The sequence below is a fragment of the Colletotrichum abscissum genome (genome assembly GCF_030869225.1).
Source record: "Colletotrichum abscissum strain IMI 504890 chromosome Unknown Scaffold_6.1, whole genome shotgun sequence".
Lineage (NCBI taxonomy): Eukaryota > Fungi > Ascomycota > Sordariomycetes > Glomerellales > Glomerellaceae > Colletotrichum > Colletotrichum abscissum.
Window position 1 is genome coordinate 1,137,680 of NW_026850503.1, and position 15,816 is coordinate 1,153,495.

At 53.2% G+C, this 15,816-nt stretch overlaps 5 protein-coding genes across 5 annotated transcripts; 4 read left to right on the top strand and 1 right to left on the bottom strand.

Annotated features, from left to right (window-relative positions):
- Positions 1–134: 134 nt before the first annotated feature.
- Positions 135–530, bottom strand: CABS01_03369 (uncharacterized protein; the record flags this gene model as incomplete). The annotated part of the gene is made up of 1 exon (XM_060536745.1): positions 135–530. The coding sequence occupies one exon, from the start codon at positions 528–530 to the stop codon at positions 135–137; it is 396 nt and encodes a 131-aa protein (XP_060392664.1).
- A 3,510-nt stretch (positions 531–4,040) lies between these two features.
- Positions 4,041–4,262, top strand: CABS01_03370 (uncharacterized protein; the record flags this gene model as incomplete). Its single annotated transcript, XM_060536746.1, has 1 exon — positions 4,041–4,262. The coding sequence occupies one exon, from the start codon at positions 4,041–4,043 to the stop codon at positions 4,260–4,262; it is 222 nt and encodes a 73-aa protein (XP_060392665.1).
- Positions 4,263–4,368: 106 nt separating this feature from the next.
- On the top strand, positions 4,369–4,896 carry CABS01_03371 (uncharacterized protein; the record flags this gene model as incomplete). Its single annotated transcript, XM_060536747.1, has 1 exon — positions 4,369–4,896. The coding sequence occupies one exon, from the start codon at positions 4,369–4,371 to the stop codon at positions 4,894–4,896; it is 528 nt and encodes a 175-aa protein (XP_060392666.1).
- A 1,742-nt stretch (positions 4,897–6,638) lies between these two features.
- Positions 6,639–9,489, top strand: CABS01_03372 (uncharacterized protein; the record flags this gene model as incomplete). Its single annotated transcript, XM_060536748.1, has 2 exons — positions 6,639–7,298; positions 7,360–9,489. 2 exons carry the CDS (start codon positions 6,639–6,641, stop codon positions 9,487–9,489), a joined length of 2,790 nt encoding a protein of 929 aa, XP_060392667.1.
- Positions 9,490–11,072: 1,583 nt separating this feature from the next.
- Positions 11,073–11,558, top strand: CABS01_03373 (uncharacterized protein; the record flags this gene model as incomplete). The annotated part of the gene is made up of 3 exons (XM_060536749.1): positions 11,073–11,171; positions 11,261–11,376; positions 11,453–11,558. The coding sequence occupies 3 exons, from the start codon at positions 11,073–11,075 to the stop codon at positions 11,556–11,558; spliced, it is 321 nt and encodes a 106-aa protein (XP_060392668.1).
- Between the last annotated feature and the right edge of the window lie 4,258 nt (positions 11,559–15,816).

A 15,816-nucleotide genomic window follows, 5' to 3' on the forward strand; every position in this document is an offset into this window, starting at 1 on the left:
GATAGGGTTCGTGCTGTCCCGTATGTACAGAAAGAACGGGACGTGTTTCTCGGGATGATGTGCAGCGGGCCAAGTAATATCAGGTGGCTTATGGTTCCTGACGGCTGTCTGGGACACAACTGAGGCTCCCGCTACTATGTAGCAAAGTGGCGTGGCAGAGAAGGGAGGGGTGGACGCCGACAGGCTGGTCTTTGCGAGAGACGTTGGACAGGGTCAAGTTCGTATGTCAAGCGGTTGATTGGCTGTTGAATATTGGCCCAATCGAGTCTGCAAATCGTTGTCGCGCTTGGTTTTGTGCTCCGAGAGATGCCGTTGGAGCCCTGATGATCAACCCACGTGAGAGCTGGCGGGGGTAAGCCAGGATGAGGGATGCTGAGGGTGGGACCGCGATTCGTCGGCTGGCTGAACCCTTTGGCGATGACGTCTAATCTCTCGGCAGATTGGGGGTTTCGTGCGTAGGGAGAAATATAACTTTGTGGGCAGCAGTCTGCAGAAAGAAAAGAGAATGATGTTGACGTTGAGTGGTTCATGATGGATGGAAGTGGGCTCACATGATGCAGGCGCTAAGGTACCTTATCCATAAGGTAGGTGCTAAAGGTAAGGTAGGTACGGAGTAGGTGGGTGGTAGCCTTGTGTGGCCCAGGTGGTTGTACTGTGTGCGGCTTACAGTGTGGACGGTGCTCTCGATGGCGTGTGCGGCGTGCCATCCTGGGAAGCCGCGCCTTACCCGACCGCCGCCGCTTCCATTTCTGAGATCCCCCGTGGACCCATGCCAGAGTGGATCCCATCTTCTCCGGGGGCCCGGGGGAGACGCCGCCGGGACCAGGGCCTGGCGATGGATGGGCAGCGCTAAGCATTGGTCTCGCTCGATCTTGAGAATCGCCTTTTCTTCCTCCCACTGAACCTGAGCCCTCCCTGCCTTGTCCTACCTTTCGTCATATATCAAACAGCCAGCCTCCGTCTCCCTATGTAACTTTTCATCAGAAAGTGACAATTGATCAAAAATCCCATTTCCCCTCTGCCATGTCTGGGTCTTCCTTGACATCTTCGGTATTCGTGACTAAAGCCTGCATCGTGTGGCGTGCTCCTAGCAAATACGACTTAGATTCGCACGCATCCATTTCCTCTCTGTCGGATTCCAGTCTGTGCGCAGCGTCCCGTCGCTTTGGCGCCATATCCTGTCGGCTCTCGCGACCTGGAGCTTGCTAAAATTGACCGCAACGCTGAAACGTAAGAACAACCGATGGGAGGGAAGAGGCAGCGGTTACCAAGTAGATAGGGTACGACGGGGAAAGACCCCCGACGGTGTTTTAGCAAACTTTCGGCAACGCGGTTGCTCCCGTCGCCCTTCGAAACTTCGGTCGTACAAGTTTGCGTGTCTTTGGGGTGGCCCGTTAGGCAATCGGATCATTGCATATCAAACGGCACTTGTTGATAGCTGATAGGCAAACATTGAACTTGGCCGGCATAGCACGGCCGCATTGGCCCATCGAATCGATCTGACAATAACACGATGCAATTTGGCAATCTGATCTGTGACCCAGTGTTGTGGTAAAGGAACCGTGGCACCCTAGGTTCGAAAAGTACGATAAACTCGCGCCTCGGCGATCGCGGAGATTCCCACCTGCACTGCACTGCATATCGAAAAAATCTGGTCCTTTGCTAAAATCCCTCATCAACAGCAGCAACTTGGATTTCACCAAGAGAAATCTTCTGCTGTGGATAGGCGTCACTTTTGGCTGGATCCTCGACGTAATTGGGTGCTGACTTCGTGACTATTGCCTTTCCTGGCTGAGGCGCTAGATCTCGTAAGAAGTGATATATGACAGGACCCGACGAGTTGTAGGCTTGTCGCGTCACAAAACCTGCCAACCTCCTGATTGATTTCTGCACATCTGACTTCGTTACTCGCTTTGACCTTGAAGAACAGGACTCATCCTTGTTCGTCGCAAGAGAGTTGTCTCGCGCTGTAAGTCGTCTCCCTCATAATGCGAGACTGCAGGTATCCTTCTTTGACCATGAAGAAGACAATCAACGTGTGATGAAACCGAGTTTGACCTGAGACAATCCGGTCAATTTGGAACTCGTCAGGAACCGTGAGCCAACACATGTCTCCCATCCAACTCAATTGCGGCTTGTTTGTCTTGGAGTGTTTGTCAAACCAGGCGCCCGACTGTCGGGACGCCGTTCTCCTTGATCGAGCGTGCGGAGTAGGGTATGTTGAGGGAGGGGAGCTCTGCCGTAGTCCCCACAGACGACGACTGGCAGCGCACCCCGCTGACGATGCTTTTGGGCGATGCGCTATATCTCATTTTGCGACTGAATCCGAAATCACATCTCACGAACATGAATGCGATGACTTCACCCACTTTGTGCCCATTCGTAATCCACCCCACGAGCACATGATGCCTCGACCCAGTGTTTTCATCATTTTGCAGATTCTCAACCTGATGCGCCCGTCCACAGCCTGGATCGCTCTGGTTCTGCACGAAACCCACGATCGCAATCTACCCAGTTCCTTGTCATCGTAGCACTATTGACGACAACGTAACGGCGGTATTGTTGCTTTCGGGCTTGCGTGAGGTGCGGCCGGTCCAAACAAGGGTCGGGAGCTAGGCAAGAGATGGTATTCCACATGCGAATGGACTGTTGTAAGTTTATTGTGGTGACATCGCATCGGGTATCAGCAGGATCAAGTGCTTGTCGTCTTCAGCACAAGGTGAATGAAGAATCCGATTTTCGAAAGGCGGCCAGCCAGAAAGGTGTCGTCGATAACGATCGCGTTTGGTGTTACTGTACTATTTGGACGTTTGCCGAGCCTGCCTGCATTGGGCGCCTTTTGCCAGCCATCGCGCGCATGCGCTGGGGAACCCAGCAGCTTGGTGCAACCAAAAACCGACAGCGTGTCACGAAATCGTCAGAACCCATCAGCGATCCAGCAATCAAGATCTCGGACAATCGATCGCTGCCGAGACAAGCATCTCTTCAGGTCTGTTTGCAGTTGGCGAATGAAGGCCTCCGAGCTGGGGACATGAGTCGTAAAACAAGTAGGCCCGTGAGGCGTCGATGGCGTGTAAGTGCAGGTAGTTGAGAAACGACACTTGATCTGTCATTTTGACGGTCTTTGCACAGGTACTTGTTGCTGGAAAGCCTTTGAGCATCCAGTGGACAAGTGGAATGGGCGGCGGGGTCTAGGCATCTCGCCAGATGCAGCCATCAGCGAAGCTGGGCAGGCCCCGGGGAAGGCATCCGACCATCTGACTGGCATGTCATCTGCAGGTGATTTCAACTGATGGGAGCAGCCGTTGCAATGTGGGCTGTCATCCCAAGATGGGGGGGAGGCAGATTGGTCGTATCTTGCGGGCCATTTTGATTGGGCATCGTGATCATGGGGAGAGCCGTGTGCCATTGCTCGACAAGGGCTTTAGCGCAGCCATCTGTTCCGTAGCGCCATGGAGCATATTAGACCGCTGCGACTGCCAGCAGGTCATCTGCAGAGGCCGGAGGGGAGGCCGGATGGCTTTCGCGGACGCAATCTTGAGGTTTCCGCCCTTCTTAATATGCCGTCCACGCTGTGGCTTGGCTGCCGCAGTTGTAGTTGCAATGGCAAGGTACCTGACGAGTCTGGATGCGTGGCTTCTGGAAGTTGTGTATGTGGTGTTGACAGTGGGCCAACGTGCATTTCGTCCGTAGCGAACGGTAGCATTTCGCGAGTCGCCAGCATGCCGCGAAATTGCAAGATACAGATACGAGGGTAAGGAGGGTATTGGCAAGAGATTTTTTTTTTCAATTTCAGTTGGGTGAATTCGTTTGTGTCATTGTCTTCTTCTCCTGCGATTGCTGATGGAAAGATGTAGAAGCAAGACACTACGCTGAGGGAGAGAAGGAGATGAGATCGAAGCCCAGGAGCATCGCTGAAACCTGGAAGGAACGTCGATTTGAACCCTTGGCCGGCACTGAAGCCGATGCGTTGCGGTATACGTACCTGACTTACATAATGCACACAGCTCACAGCCCGCTTAGTTGCCCGTCAAAGGTGTATGGACCAAACGGAACGCAAGGTCTGTTTTGTTGCATATACAGGTACAGGGCCCGAAAATTTTAGTGGCGGGAACTTCCTTTCCCCGACTTCCAATTCAGAGGAGCTCCCAAGTCTGTCCCGCCAGAGCTCCGCTTTACCTCCCCAGTCTCTCAACACCAACCGCGCAAGGGACTCCATCGACACCCGTCTCGATCAATTGAACCGGCAGATGCCGTTCTGAGCTTGGTGAGCTGCTCCGAGAATGCCACGATGTTTTTGTTTTGTCTAACAGTAGTTTCAATGGAAAGGGGTATAATCCGATGCTCGCGCAACTCTCCCCTTCCGCCATGGCTTCCCAGAATGAGTCGCCTGACACTCGCCCGACGCGGTCGCAGGCCCAGCCAACATCCTCACCTTTCCAATCGAGAGCCGCGAAACAACTTGGTCTCTTTTTCGCCGGCGCCGGCTTCTTCGTATTTTCGGCAATGGTTACCCGACGCTCCGTGGCCCGCAAACAACTCGCCGCCTTCCCGAAATTCTATCAACCTAGCCACTATGCTGCGGGCAAACAAGGGAATCCAGAGGGTGGCATGATTGCCGTCGAGGCTTTGAACCTGGCCACACTGAACGTCATGAGCTTCGCAATCATGATGACTGGTGGTGCTGCTTGGGCATTTGACGTGTCTTCGGTCGACGACTTGAGAGAGATGGCTAGGAGAAGCATCCGTGGAGCGGCTGGCCAGACGGACGAGGCAGCTGAGAAGGAGTTCGAAGAATGGGCTGCAAATATTTTGACAAAGTTCGGCAAGATGCCGGAAGAGAGCAAAAAACAAGACGACACAAAGACCGAGGCCGATTCAAAGACAAGCAAGTAAGGACGGCGAAGTGGCTACTTCTAGACCATGTTTATCCTCTCTGTCGCGAGATGCGGACGCTCCCTGGGCAAGCCTCACATTTGGTTGCTACCAGATCGTTTCCGCCGCGACAAATGTACAATTGATAAGGCGAATATCGCCAGATAAGACACATCTCACCATCAAGCGACTGAACAGCTAGTACTGCCCGCTCTGAGCTAGCATTTCTACCCAGCAAGAGTGCTGGCTTTCGTGGGCAAGCGAGACCGGACGGGGTCTATCGAAATGAAGAAGCCACCAAGATGGCGGTGTTGACTTTGGTCTCAACCTGTGGCGGAAATTCGGTGGCCTCGGTCCATGTCTACAACGGGGCTCTGGGTTCTGCACCGCGGCGTTCCTGGTAGCATACGGATAGGGTGATCAGTTATGCTGTCTTAGAGCCAAGTCGGAGCCCCCAATTCGTGGACCGCAAAGACTCGATAACTTCATGGGAGAAAGGGGTTTAAGCCCATGTTCGACTTGTGAAATCTGGCGGGGTCACCGCTTAGAAGCTAGTGGCTGAGGAGGTTTTGCAGGCGTCCGGCTACTCCACGTCCGCGCAGTCTGGACGGTGTTCCGGCATGGTCGAACAACCAATGGCGTGTCTCGCCCTATCACTTCTCAGAATTTCGCGTTCCATGTTCATGACATTTCTTTTGAAATGAGTCTCTCTGTCTGCACCGAACAAGCGCCATGATATGCGGCCGCGAAGGATTTCCAGCTATTCAGACAGCGTCAATGGCGTTAAAAAAGTCTGACAGTTGGATACGGTTGTCGTAGATGATGCCTTTTTCCTGCTCCCGAGATGTTTGACTCGAATCTCTTTCTTATGTCAACTACCAGTGATGATCCAAGTCCAAGTGGCCAAAGACGAGAGACGTGGTCGATACGAACTGGCTGAAAGCCATGTTCCGATACACAATGGTGCTTGGTACGCAATTGCGAAGGCACTGGCTGGCTTACACAACCGTACACAACCACACAAGCGTGACAAGCCAGTTCAAAGCAGCCAGCCAGGTCTTGAGGGTGGAGAAAGGGTCCGAGACAGCCATGGCGGCATGGCTTTGCTACCTATACAAATCACACCCCAGTCGTCCCGGCCTGCCCCGTCATGATCCCTGGTCTGTCGTCGACAAGGATCTGTACCTTACGGCCCTAGGTACCTAGCAGATCGCCCTCTAGTGCATCCTGGGATTTCTTCCACGTACACGCCCTTACCCCTTGTCCCTACGTCCGCAAGAGATGGGAGGGTGTCGACTGGGATTGCGTACGAGTTCATTCTGGCGGATGTGCGATGAGGCTTCCGCTGCAGCTCCTCCTTGACCCATGGTATGGGTATCGGACCCGAATCGATGCCAAGTCGCATATGGTACAGTCAAGTGCCCTAGGCGTATGCGTTCACGCTTCTCTCATATTCCGATTTGTGTTATAAAATTCGTCACTTCCTCGTCAACACTGCTGGTCACCGCTCCTCCATGTTTCTTCACCTATATCACCCTGCCTGATATTGACGCTTCGACGTTGTCTTCGCACACCATCTACTACTCTGTTCACAGTGTAGCCTGGTCTCGACTCATCCACGGACGTAACGCCGACTCTCACCAAGCTATGTGCCACGCCGAAAACTATTAATCCTCGTGGTGGTGTTGATATTTACCTTGCGGCCTGCCCACTTCTTTCTTTCCTCTTTTCCATCAGACTAGCAGCCTTCCTTGGAAGACGATATGTCACATAATACGATCCTGGATAGCGATCCAGTCAACGCAAACATGCAGCCGGCGCATGGCACGCTTGTCCATGGCGGGCGATCTCTCAACGGCCAGGAATACCAGCGAGGTGATCCGGTGGCCATCGTGGAGAACGGCACAGCAGAGGACCTTTCAGATGCGCTTCACATTCTCAACCTCCGGACCAACCAATGTATGCTCGTGCCTTTGAAGGCTGTCTGCTGGGTCCCGACTCACACTGAGCAACGATCCGGAACCACTTTCCTGCTTACATTGTACGGCCCGAGCCTGGATTTCCGCCGTTCCGTCTCAGAGCGCCCTCAGATGGGATATCGCGGCATCGCAACGCTCTTTGGCTCCTGTGTCTACGTTGGACGCGAGGTCATGCTGGAGGGTAACGCATCAAGAGTCAATTTGGAACCCGCCAACAGAGTCTCCTTGTTTACGGCCCAGTGGGACGCACTCTCACTCAGCACGGATGTGCAACAGCCTGCATTGACTCCTTCGGCATCCTCTTGCGCATCGTCCAGGAGCCCTTCTGAGTCGGGGGACGACGTTCCTCCTCCTCGGTTCTACCGTGTGCAAGGGCGTCGAGACTCTGCTATTGAAATTCGAGACCCTGATTCCCCCATTTACAAGTCATCTATGGGACGAATGGTGCGCACCCTACCTTGAAAGCCACGGAGTTCCAGAACTTCAGCTGACCGCTCTTCAACAGTCCGCTTCACCTAAGCCGTTCCACATCCCCACCGTATCTTTCGCAACGAAGCCCAACACTCGTATTATTGCTGAAGCACCGAAAGCTCGACCATACGGAAGCAGCACCTGGTCAGACTTAGAATCTGATGACGAGTTTAGCTTCGACATCTGTCCATCATTCAGCCTCGACCCTGCCTTTGCTGACAATCTGGACCTCTGCATTGGCGGACATCACATGGACGGCATGATTGCAGACGCCGATCTCCAGGTCAACTTTGTTTTTATGCCGCAGAACGAGAATAGCAACTACGTGCCTGGACAACATGACCAGCAAAGGCAGGGTGCTAACGCTCAGGAGCCTCTGTGGGTCACGCAAGGCCTCAACACAGATAATGGCAATGCTTGGGATACCTTGCAGATGCCACCACAGCAGGTTCCGGAAATGCGGCAACCCCAGTTGCCAATGCCCCAGCGACAACAGGCGCTGCCCTCGAGGGCAGTCAGCCATGGCGACTACTACGAGCAGTATCGCCTTGCGGAGGAGCAAGGCAGCTCTCACAGCCACAATGGACCCGTGGGCCATCATCCTCCGCAACCGGAAGCTGTTCACCTGCAAAATGACCCTCGCGCCAGCTACTTGCCTTCTCAGATTCCTCCTTCACACCCTTCTCAGCCCCTTCAAGATTTCCAAATGCACCCGCGGTATCCGGAACAGTCGAACAGACTCCCGATGCCAGGCCCCTCATTCCCTGCGCCTCAAGAGGTCCATGTTATCCAGAGCAACCGCCCCACATCCCGGCCATCATACCCCCTCCCGTCAAGCTCTTATAGCCCGGTACAAGAAGGCAGCTTGCCTTCGACTTCACAAAGTCAACAGCCAAGGCGTAGTCCGCGTCCTGACGACTCTCGCCCTTCAAGCACACGCGGGACGCCAGTCATGGCTCGCCGAGCACCAGCACAACCCGTTCATACGTTTACGCCGAGTGGAATCATCGATTCCTTCCGACAGAGCACACAAGCTCACATCAGCTCCTTGGAGAGTCATTGCGAGCAATTGCAGCAGAGCCAGACCAGCGATGACCAACTCCGTCAAGTGAACGAGTCGCTTCAAGCCGCTCGACGAAACAACGAGGAGTCTTTGCAGCTTCTCGGCCTGCTTCAGCCTATCACCGGTATCCCTTTAAAGGGCACAGAGAAGAGGCTTCAGTCGATCGCTGATCAGATCGTTGATGCAATCAAGAGCCTGCTTCCCGACGGCAGCGATGGTTCTGGCAAGACGATCGAACAGTTGGGCCAAAAAGTACAAAGCCTCAAGGAGTTCATCGAGTACGTTGAGGGAGTTCACCCTGAGGTGGTCAAGCGCCCGCAGGACCCCGCGACAGCATCTACGGACAAGAGCCAGACTGTCCCAGTCACGACTGCGAACCGGGTCCCCTCGGCTCCCGCGTCCGTTTCTTCTCACACCGCGGATGAGTCTGACTCCTGTCGCTGGGTAGACGGCCAGGCTACACCCCCGCCGGATCGATCCGCAGCAATGGCCTTGAACCGAGACCGCTCGCGCATGTTCCGGGACATGACTGCTGCTCACGGTCGTCGTCCCGAGCCTCGCATTAACACTGCTCCAGAGTACTATGCTCCTACCAGCTATAGCCAGCCGTCATCCCGAATCCACTCGCCGCTTGCTACGCATTCTGCGCCTGCGGAGCCTCCCCATGCGGCTGGTCACGGTTTCTTCCAACAGCCTCTCCCAACACAGATTCAACAAACGATGCCCATCGCCGACTTTGGGACCCCGCTGCAGGAGCGAAACATGCAGGCCTACCCGCCTCCCACCTCGGTCGAGATGATGCGACCGATGCAGCCCGTGTCGAGCCTTCCACCTCAGCACTACACAACGCAAGAAAGCAACTTCTACCTGCGACCACCGCCACCAAACTGCCTGTACCCAACGACCGGAGCCGAAATGGCCCAGGCTGCCTACGCTCCGCGGTCGCCCGTGGGTTACCAGCCGGCCCCGGGCCCAGCGCAGAGCAACTACTACCAGGACATGCGGTCTGGTCTCCCGGACCGGCGAACGGTCCGCCAAGAGCGTCCTGCTCCCTATTCCCTCAACTATAGGGATCAAAGGCGACGAAGAGGAAGCCAGTGATGGGCTCCTTCGATTTCACACGAAATATTTTACACACGTATATAGATTGGGTTCCGGCTGGCTATTGTCTTTTTTTGCCATTCGACTGTGTCGATGGTTCTTTTTCTGCTTATCATCCTGGTTCTAGCTAGCGAGCATTTGATATCCTGCATATTGTTATGGCGAGGCGTTCTCGGAGCGAGATCGATTGTTTCCCTGGAGCGAACTGGCTGCTGGAAGATGTAGAGATGTCATCTAAAACATCGCGGCCCTTTAATTTCTAACTACTAAGCATATTTCGAATGTTATGAACTTTTTGTTGTTTCTTCAGGAGGTAGAGGGGACGACGGGACATTGGGTATACGAAGGACAATGTTCACGTTTGACGAAGGAAATTGTTTGATATGGGTTTGCTCGGGGTTGGCCATGGTAAAAGTTCATGATGTTTATAGAATGAATGACACATTACTCAATCAAAGACTGCCTTGCAATCATATAGTGATCTGATATCCCCCAAGCTGGGCCCGAGTGACATGAACAAGACGTGGCAGATCCTACCACCCGACCGCCGACTTCCTGAGGCTCCGAGACGCCAAGACAAGCCACTCTTCACGTGCACAACCACCGAACCAGCCGGCGGAAAGATATCAAGTAAAGCAGGTGAGCAGGTATCGATCGTCCACCGGACCGGGGGGTTTTGCGGTGGCCTGGCACGGGCCCCGCCCTCCAATCCGGGGTTTATCTGCTCCACTTAGCGGCAAGCCGGGATCTGCCCGGCTACGACAGCAACTGACGCAAGCTAGCGACCCGAATCGGTATTTCCTCCGGTCGCCGAGCCTTTCTCTGACTACAGCCGAAATCGAAGGTCCCGCCTGTTTCTGACGTTTCGCAGGAAACCCAGGAAGCTAGGAGAGGGGAAGGGGGAAAAGAGAAGGATTCTGGACCAGTGATTTGTTGGCGGCCTTGGAACGACCACTTGGACAATTCATGCCTCGGCAGGATCGCTACTTAGCGTGCCAAGGGGGATGCTCATGCATACACGTTCGGTCTCCGTTGAAGACAAGTGAAGAACGGTGGATTGTGAACCCCTCTTTCTCTCTACCTATTCACTAGTGGCTACGTGTTTCCCGTCCCCGTGGCCATTCTTTCCGTCGGTGAGACGATTGAGGATGTGTATCTTTGGGGGTTTCTAGCTTAATCTACTCCGCTGACTCGATGCGATAGGCAGAGAGAAGCCCGGAAGTCGACGGATGTGGTTCCCATCCCCGCATAGGGATCCATACGGAGAATTCACCTCCCTATGCGGAGGTGGCCTTCTGAGGCCGGGGGACGGACGGGATGACGGGAACCCTTGCTTCGCCTCCTTTCATCGGGCATGATGAGACGTCGATGGGTGCGCCGAGGCAGAGACGGCGGTGACTTCCCGTGTTGGAAAAGGACTGACTTTCCGGACGCCTATATAAAGACTCGAGAGATTCGACAACGTTGCCCACGGGGGAATATTCTACACGGATACATTTCAGCGGCTAGCCTTGAATCATTTAACACCAAAAACCAACAAATCAGACTTCAAGACCTTTGAATAGCAAACGCACACAAAAACAATGGCCATCACCAGAATCGGACTCATTGCGCTCGCAGACGGCCCTGCACAAGATGAGGCGGTGAAGAGGTTCAGCAACTTTGTCAACGACTGCAAAAAGGTAAGTCCCAGTATTTGGATCTACCCACCATGAAAAAATCTGAGGAGACATGCTTTGCTAACTTTGTGGTTTTTCTTCGGGATCATTAGGAGGATGGCTCAACGTACCTCGTCGCCTCAAAGGCTAGCAAGTGCAAGGTTCTGACCGACGTCCCGGGTTCCCAGGCATGGTCCGTCGTTTACGAGATTACGTTTGCCAGCGAAGCGTTAGTGCCCGTCTCCCCGTCTTCATTCTTGAACGGAAACGCAAACTTGTGGCTAACTGACGATGTTGGCGATCAGGGATATGGAGTACTACCAGACCAAGGACCCCATCTACCAGGAGCTGATGAAGCAGGCTGCCGAGGGCAAGGCGACGGGCTTCATTGCTGTGTCTGCAGAGTTCTAGATGCCGGTCGTATAGATATCCCAATGAATTTCAACATGAGTTTATGAAGTATTGCTTTGCTGTTGAAACATCCATTCATTCATTGCTACGACGGCAGAAAGGCCCCAGGTATTCAATATGGCCTAGCATATCATTTTCCCTCCAGAAGATTAAAGGTTCTGTCTCCATTTTGAGGACCTTGTTACGATTAACTACCAGCGAAATGAAACCGGCTATTCAACGATGCTCTACCGCAGAAATAAAATGAGCATCTCTGAGCACGTCATCCGGCATAGTAGCACGCTCCAGCTAGCTGCCATAGGGGCAGTAGGAAACATCAACCGATTTGGAGGCCTATTCAAATCGAAACCTCTGACCCTTGGAGAACTCAGGGCTCATAGTTGTAAAACCTACAACGTCATAATCTGGGGCAGCCCGGGACCCGATACATTGCCTTCCCGAAGTCTTGATTAGAGGTTTGTCACCAAACACTCCTTCTAGCACTCTCACAACGTATCTACACTTCTATGACGTGCCTCGCTGCTATTTACAACCTTCATCGCAATCGGCAGCCGGGTTTCTCTCTGTCCATGCTCCAATATAGTTGCAGGCGAAGCAAATTGGTCCCATGAAATGGACTTTGACATGCAATTATGTGGAATACTGGCCAGGCCGATGCCTAGATTCTACAACACTTGTTGCTGGCATTCTGTCTGGACAGAACCACCATCGTTGGACGCAAGGGCCTATGCTTTCAATGATCACTATACTCGCCGTAATGCCCGCCACCGTCTTCTCGTTAATGCTCAGCAGGTCCAAATGGTCCCTCTACCGAAGTTCAGATATCGATGCAACCCTGGCAGAGACGCGCCAGTGTAATCACCGTTATAGGGTAACCAAAACCTTTTGCTTTTGGAGAATCTGATGAAGAGACGAAATACAAGTAACCTGTTGAGCGTGAAACACACGTGCTCATGGACAGATCCCCCTAAACTCAAGATGCGACGGACTTGGTGTCTCGATGATGTCGAACTGATCACCTTCACAGAGCGTTTATCAAAATTGATATAAGACTTCCCTCATCTTATAGAGGTCAAAGCGACAAGGTGAAGCGATGATGAGGGTTGTCTTTCTTGCTCTAGACGATATGTAGCTGATAATTATACCCGAAATCTTGACGTCGAAGGGTCATCGGAGAAGCTCAGAACGTCTAGATCTATAGCCGATCGTCAATATCATCACCATCATCACCCCGATTTGGAATGTCGCGAGAGTAGAACTACTTGTAAACCATCAAAACTCCTTCTCGAGTAATAATCACGCATGAAAAGTCCAGCTACCATCATCGGTACCTAGACACGGCCATCCGTGACAAGGTCAAGAAGGCTAATCGACACAACAAAACCCGCTCAACCCCATCTCCCTCCCTCCAGCCCCCAGAGCAAAATTCCTCGACGGACAACCCCAAAAGAGGGGTGGCAACACATCGCGCAAACAAGAAACCTCGGATGCAAGCTCAAGACAATGACGCCCCGAGACCAAAACCTCCTCCACCCATCCAGCTCGACCATATCCAACTCACTCCTGTCGGAAAACAACCCACCACCACGAAGTCTCTCCCAGAAGAAGCCAAGGCCGTTGAGGAAGTCAACGCAAAAAGCCGACGTACGGTAAGCGTCATCATTGAACAGTACACCCGACCGTTGCCCCGTCATCCGAAGTAGAATGAGTAAAGCAAACGTCCATCATTTCGTCTCATCGCCAACGGCCGGTCTTCACCGGCCTTCCGGGGGAAAGCCGTTCGCCCCCCGGGATTCTATTCTAAACACTTCCGCCACCGCAACGACAACAGCATCGCCGCAAATGACCCAAAGAAGCTTTGGCACAACAGAGACTAGATGCACACGAATTATACTCGGAAAGGTTTGGCCAAGTATCCTCAAATTCATCACCAGCCTCGGCGAACTTTGGAGAAAAAAGAAAACCTTCAACATGACGGTAACGCAGAATAAGAGCAATTCCGCCTCATCACCAGCAACAAGAGACGCGGTATGGGGCCAGAAGGGTGGATGCCGTCGATATTTCGAAGCAAAAAAACACCAGACGATATAGTTACAAAACAAACACAAAAAAATGAGAACTCGAATGACCTCCGTCGCCAACAACAGCCCCAAAACCATCTCAATCCCGCCGGAGGGATACCTGTCTGCCAAGTGCTCACCTCGCTCACTCACCAAACTCACCTTCCCTAACCTCCCTCCCAAAGCTTAAGAATAAAAGACAGCCGAGGTCTTGGAACCAAAAACAGTAATCGATTCGTCGCCGACAAACAACACACAGACATCACCGTTCAGCAAAGCGCGTTAGAAAAAAGCACGAAACAGGCCATGACGATCCAAATAAACATTTGTACACCCCAGCCATCAACATTTAGAGTTGCTCTCACTTACGACGAACCTTCAATGTCCGATCAAAATTACAGTTGTCAGTTTGTTTAGTGAACACCCGACCAGTTCATGCCCCCCCCTTCCCCCCTCCTTTCTCTTTCCCCAACCTCTCAGCTCGGACTTGGACCTTCATGAGCCGAGGCTTTAAGGGAGTCAAAACGAGACAACACAGAGAGAGGGAGAGAGAGGCGCAAGCTCTGGCCACCCATCTTCTCACATACCCTTCTCTCTCCTCTCATTTGTCGTATATACCTGTAGATATGTAAACCTCGGCGATTTGAAACGCAGAAAGCTCCCAATTCCGAGGTCCGTCCCAAGTTGGTATGTGCAGGATTTAGACTTTTTGGTGCCTCTCTATCCCACCGGCGCCGCGGATGATCTCCTACAACACATAAACCCGGAGCAACGTGCCCGGACTCGTAAAGAAAACAGTAATCGCCGACCCGGTCGCCCGCGGGTCTCCGCTCGGGAGTGGTCGCCCGGACATGAAGACGGGCGGGCATATCATTTGACGCGGCCGCTTTCCTTGGTCGAAACTCCGTCTTGAGTGAACACAGGGTATCCTTTCGTCCACGGAATTTGGTTTCCGCACGATACTAGACTACGTGTTTCGATATGCTTGACAGAAAGGGGGCGACGATTCCCCCGAAGTTTAACAGCATGATATCAAGGGTCCAACCTGCAGAACGCTATTGAACGTGTCTGTGTGTGAGTGCGCGGACAAAAGTGTCGCGCGCAGCCGCGGGGACCTCCAAACTAGGTAGGCTGATAGGTAGCCCCGAGGCTGTCAACCCATCGGGGACGTTGAACAAGTTCTGCCTGGAAACACTTGCTTGCGGACAGAATGAGTAGAGTTCGTTCCATTGTGGGGTCATCCATGATCATCCGTGCCATCACGCACGTTCGTGGTAAAACGCAGAGGTTAGTCTTGACACTTGCAGCGCTTATGGGCACCACTTCAGGAAAGGATACATTAGACGAATGTACTGGCTTCAGTAAAGTTGAAGTTCTGTTCGAGGGTTCGCGAGAATGGCTCTCGAGAACAAGTCGGGCGCAATGAAACGCCCAGCGATGTAGAATCTCTCAGTCCACTTGTTGGAGCATTTGCCAAATTCAACGCACCGAGTCCGCCGGTTTCGGCACGGGAAGAAAGGCTCTCTTCAGAGACGTTTCCGATGAAATTGGCAGGTCGCGCCATCACCGCCGACCGACTCCCGAACGCATCTCGATCGCAAGACCGGCCACGGCAACAACGGTTCCGGTTGCCAGCCATGCATTTGACTGGGGTCGCTGCGACGCCAACCCGGGTGCCAGTCGCCGCTCTGCCGCTTTCAGATGCCGGGAGAAGACCGGCGTGGGCATCGGCAGGATGCACAGTGGGGGCCCCACTGCTCCGTGACGGCGGGATGACTGATCGGGGTTCATCGTACGACGACTTTTTGGTTGCAAATCAAGCCGCCCTACCCATCCCCACCGCAAGAAATTTCACCAATGGCCTCCACTGCGAATATTTTGCATTCTCACGACAGTAAGACTAGAACGCGCACACCACGGGCGTCCCTTTCGGCATGAGTGGGGCGGACTTTGGTCGGAAGACATTCGGGTAGGTGATGACGGTTACCTTGTCTAGACCGCCGTGCGCTTGAGCCGCGGAAGGTGACTAGCATACCGTAGTGAATAAGTGTTGTCATGCTCATCTCTGGGCCTGCCCGGCGATACATTACCATTCTCGTAACTCACGAGGTAATGTAGCAATGAGGTATTTCTGTGGATGGGAGGTTGGTTGCTGCACTGCCTGCTCCAACCAAGGCTGGCGCTTTCGAAAGTTCTGA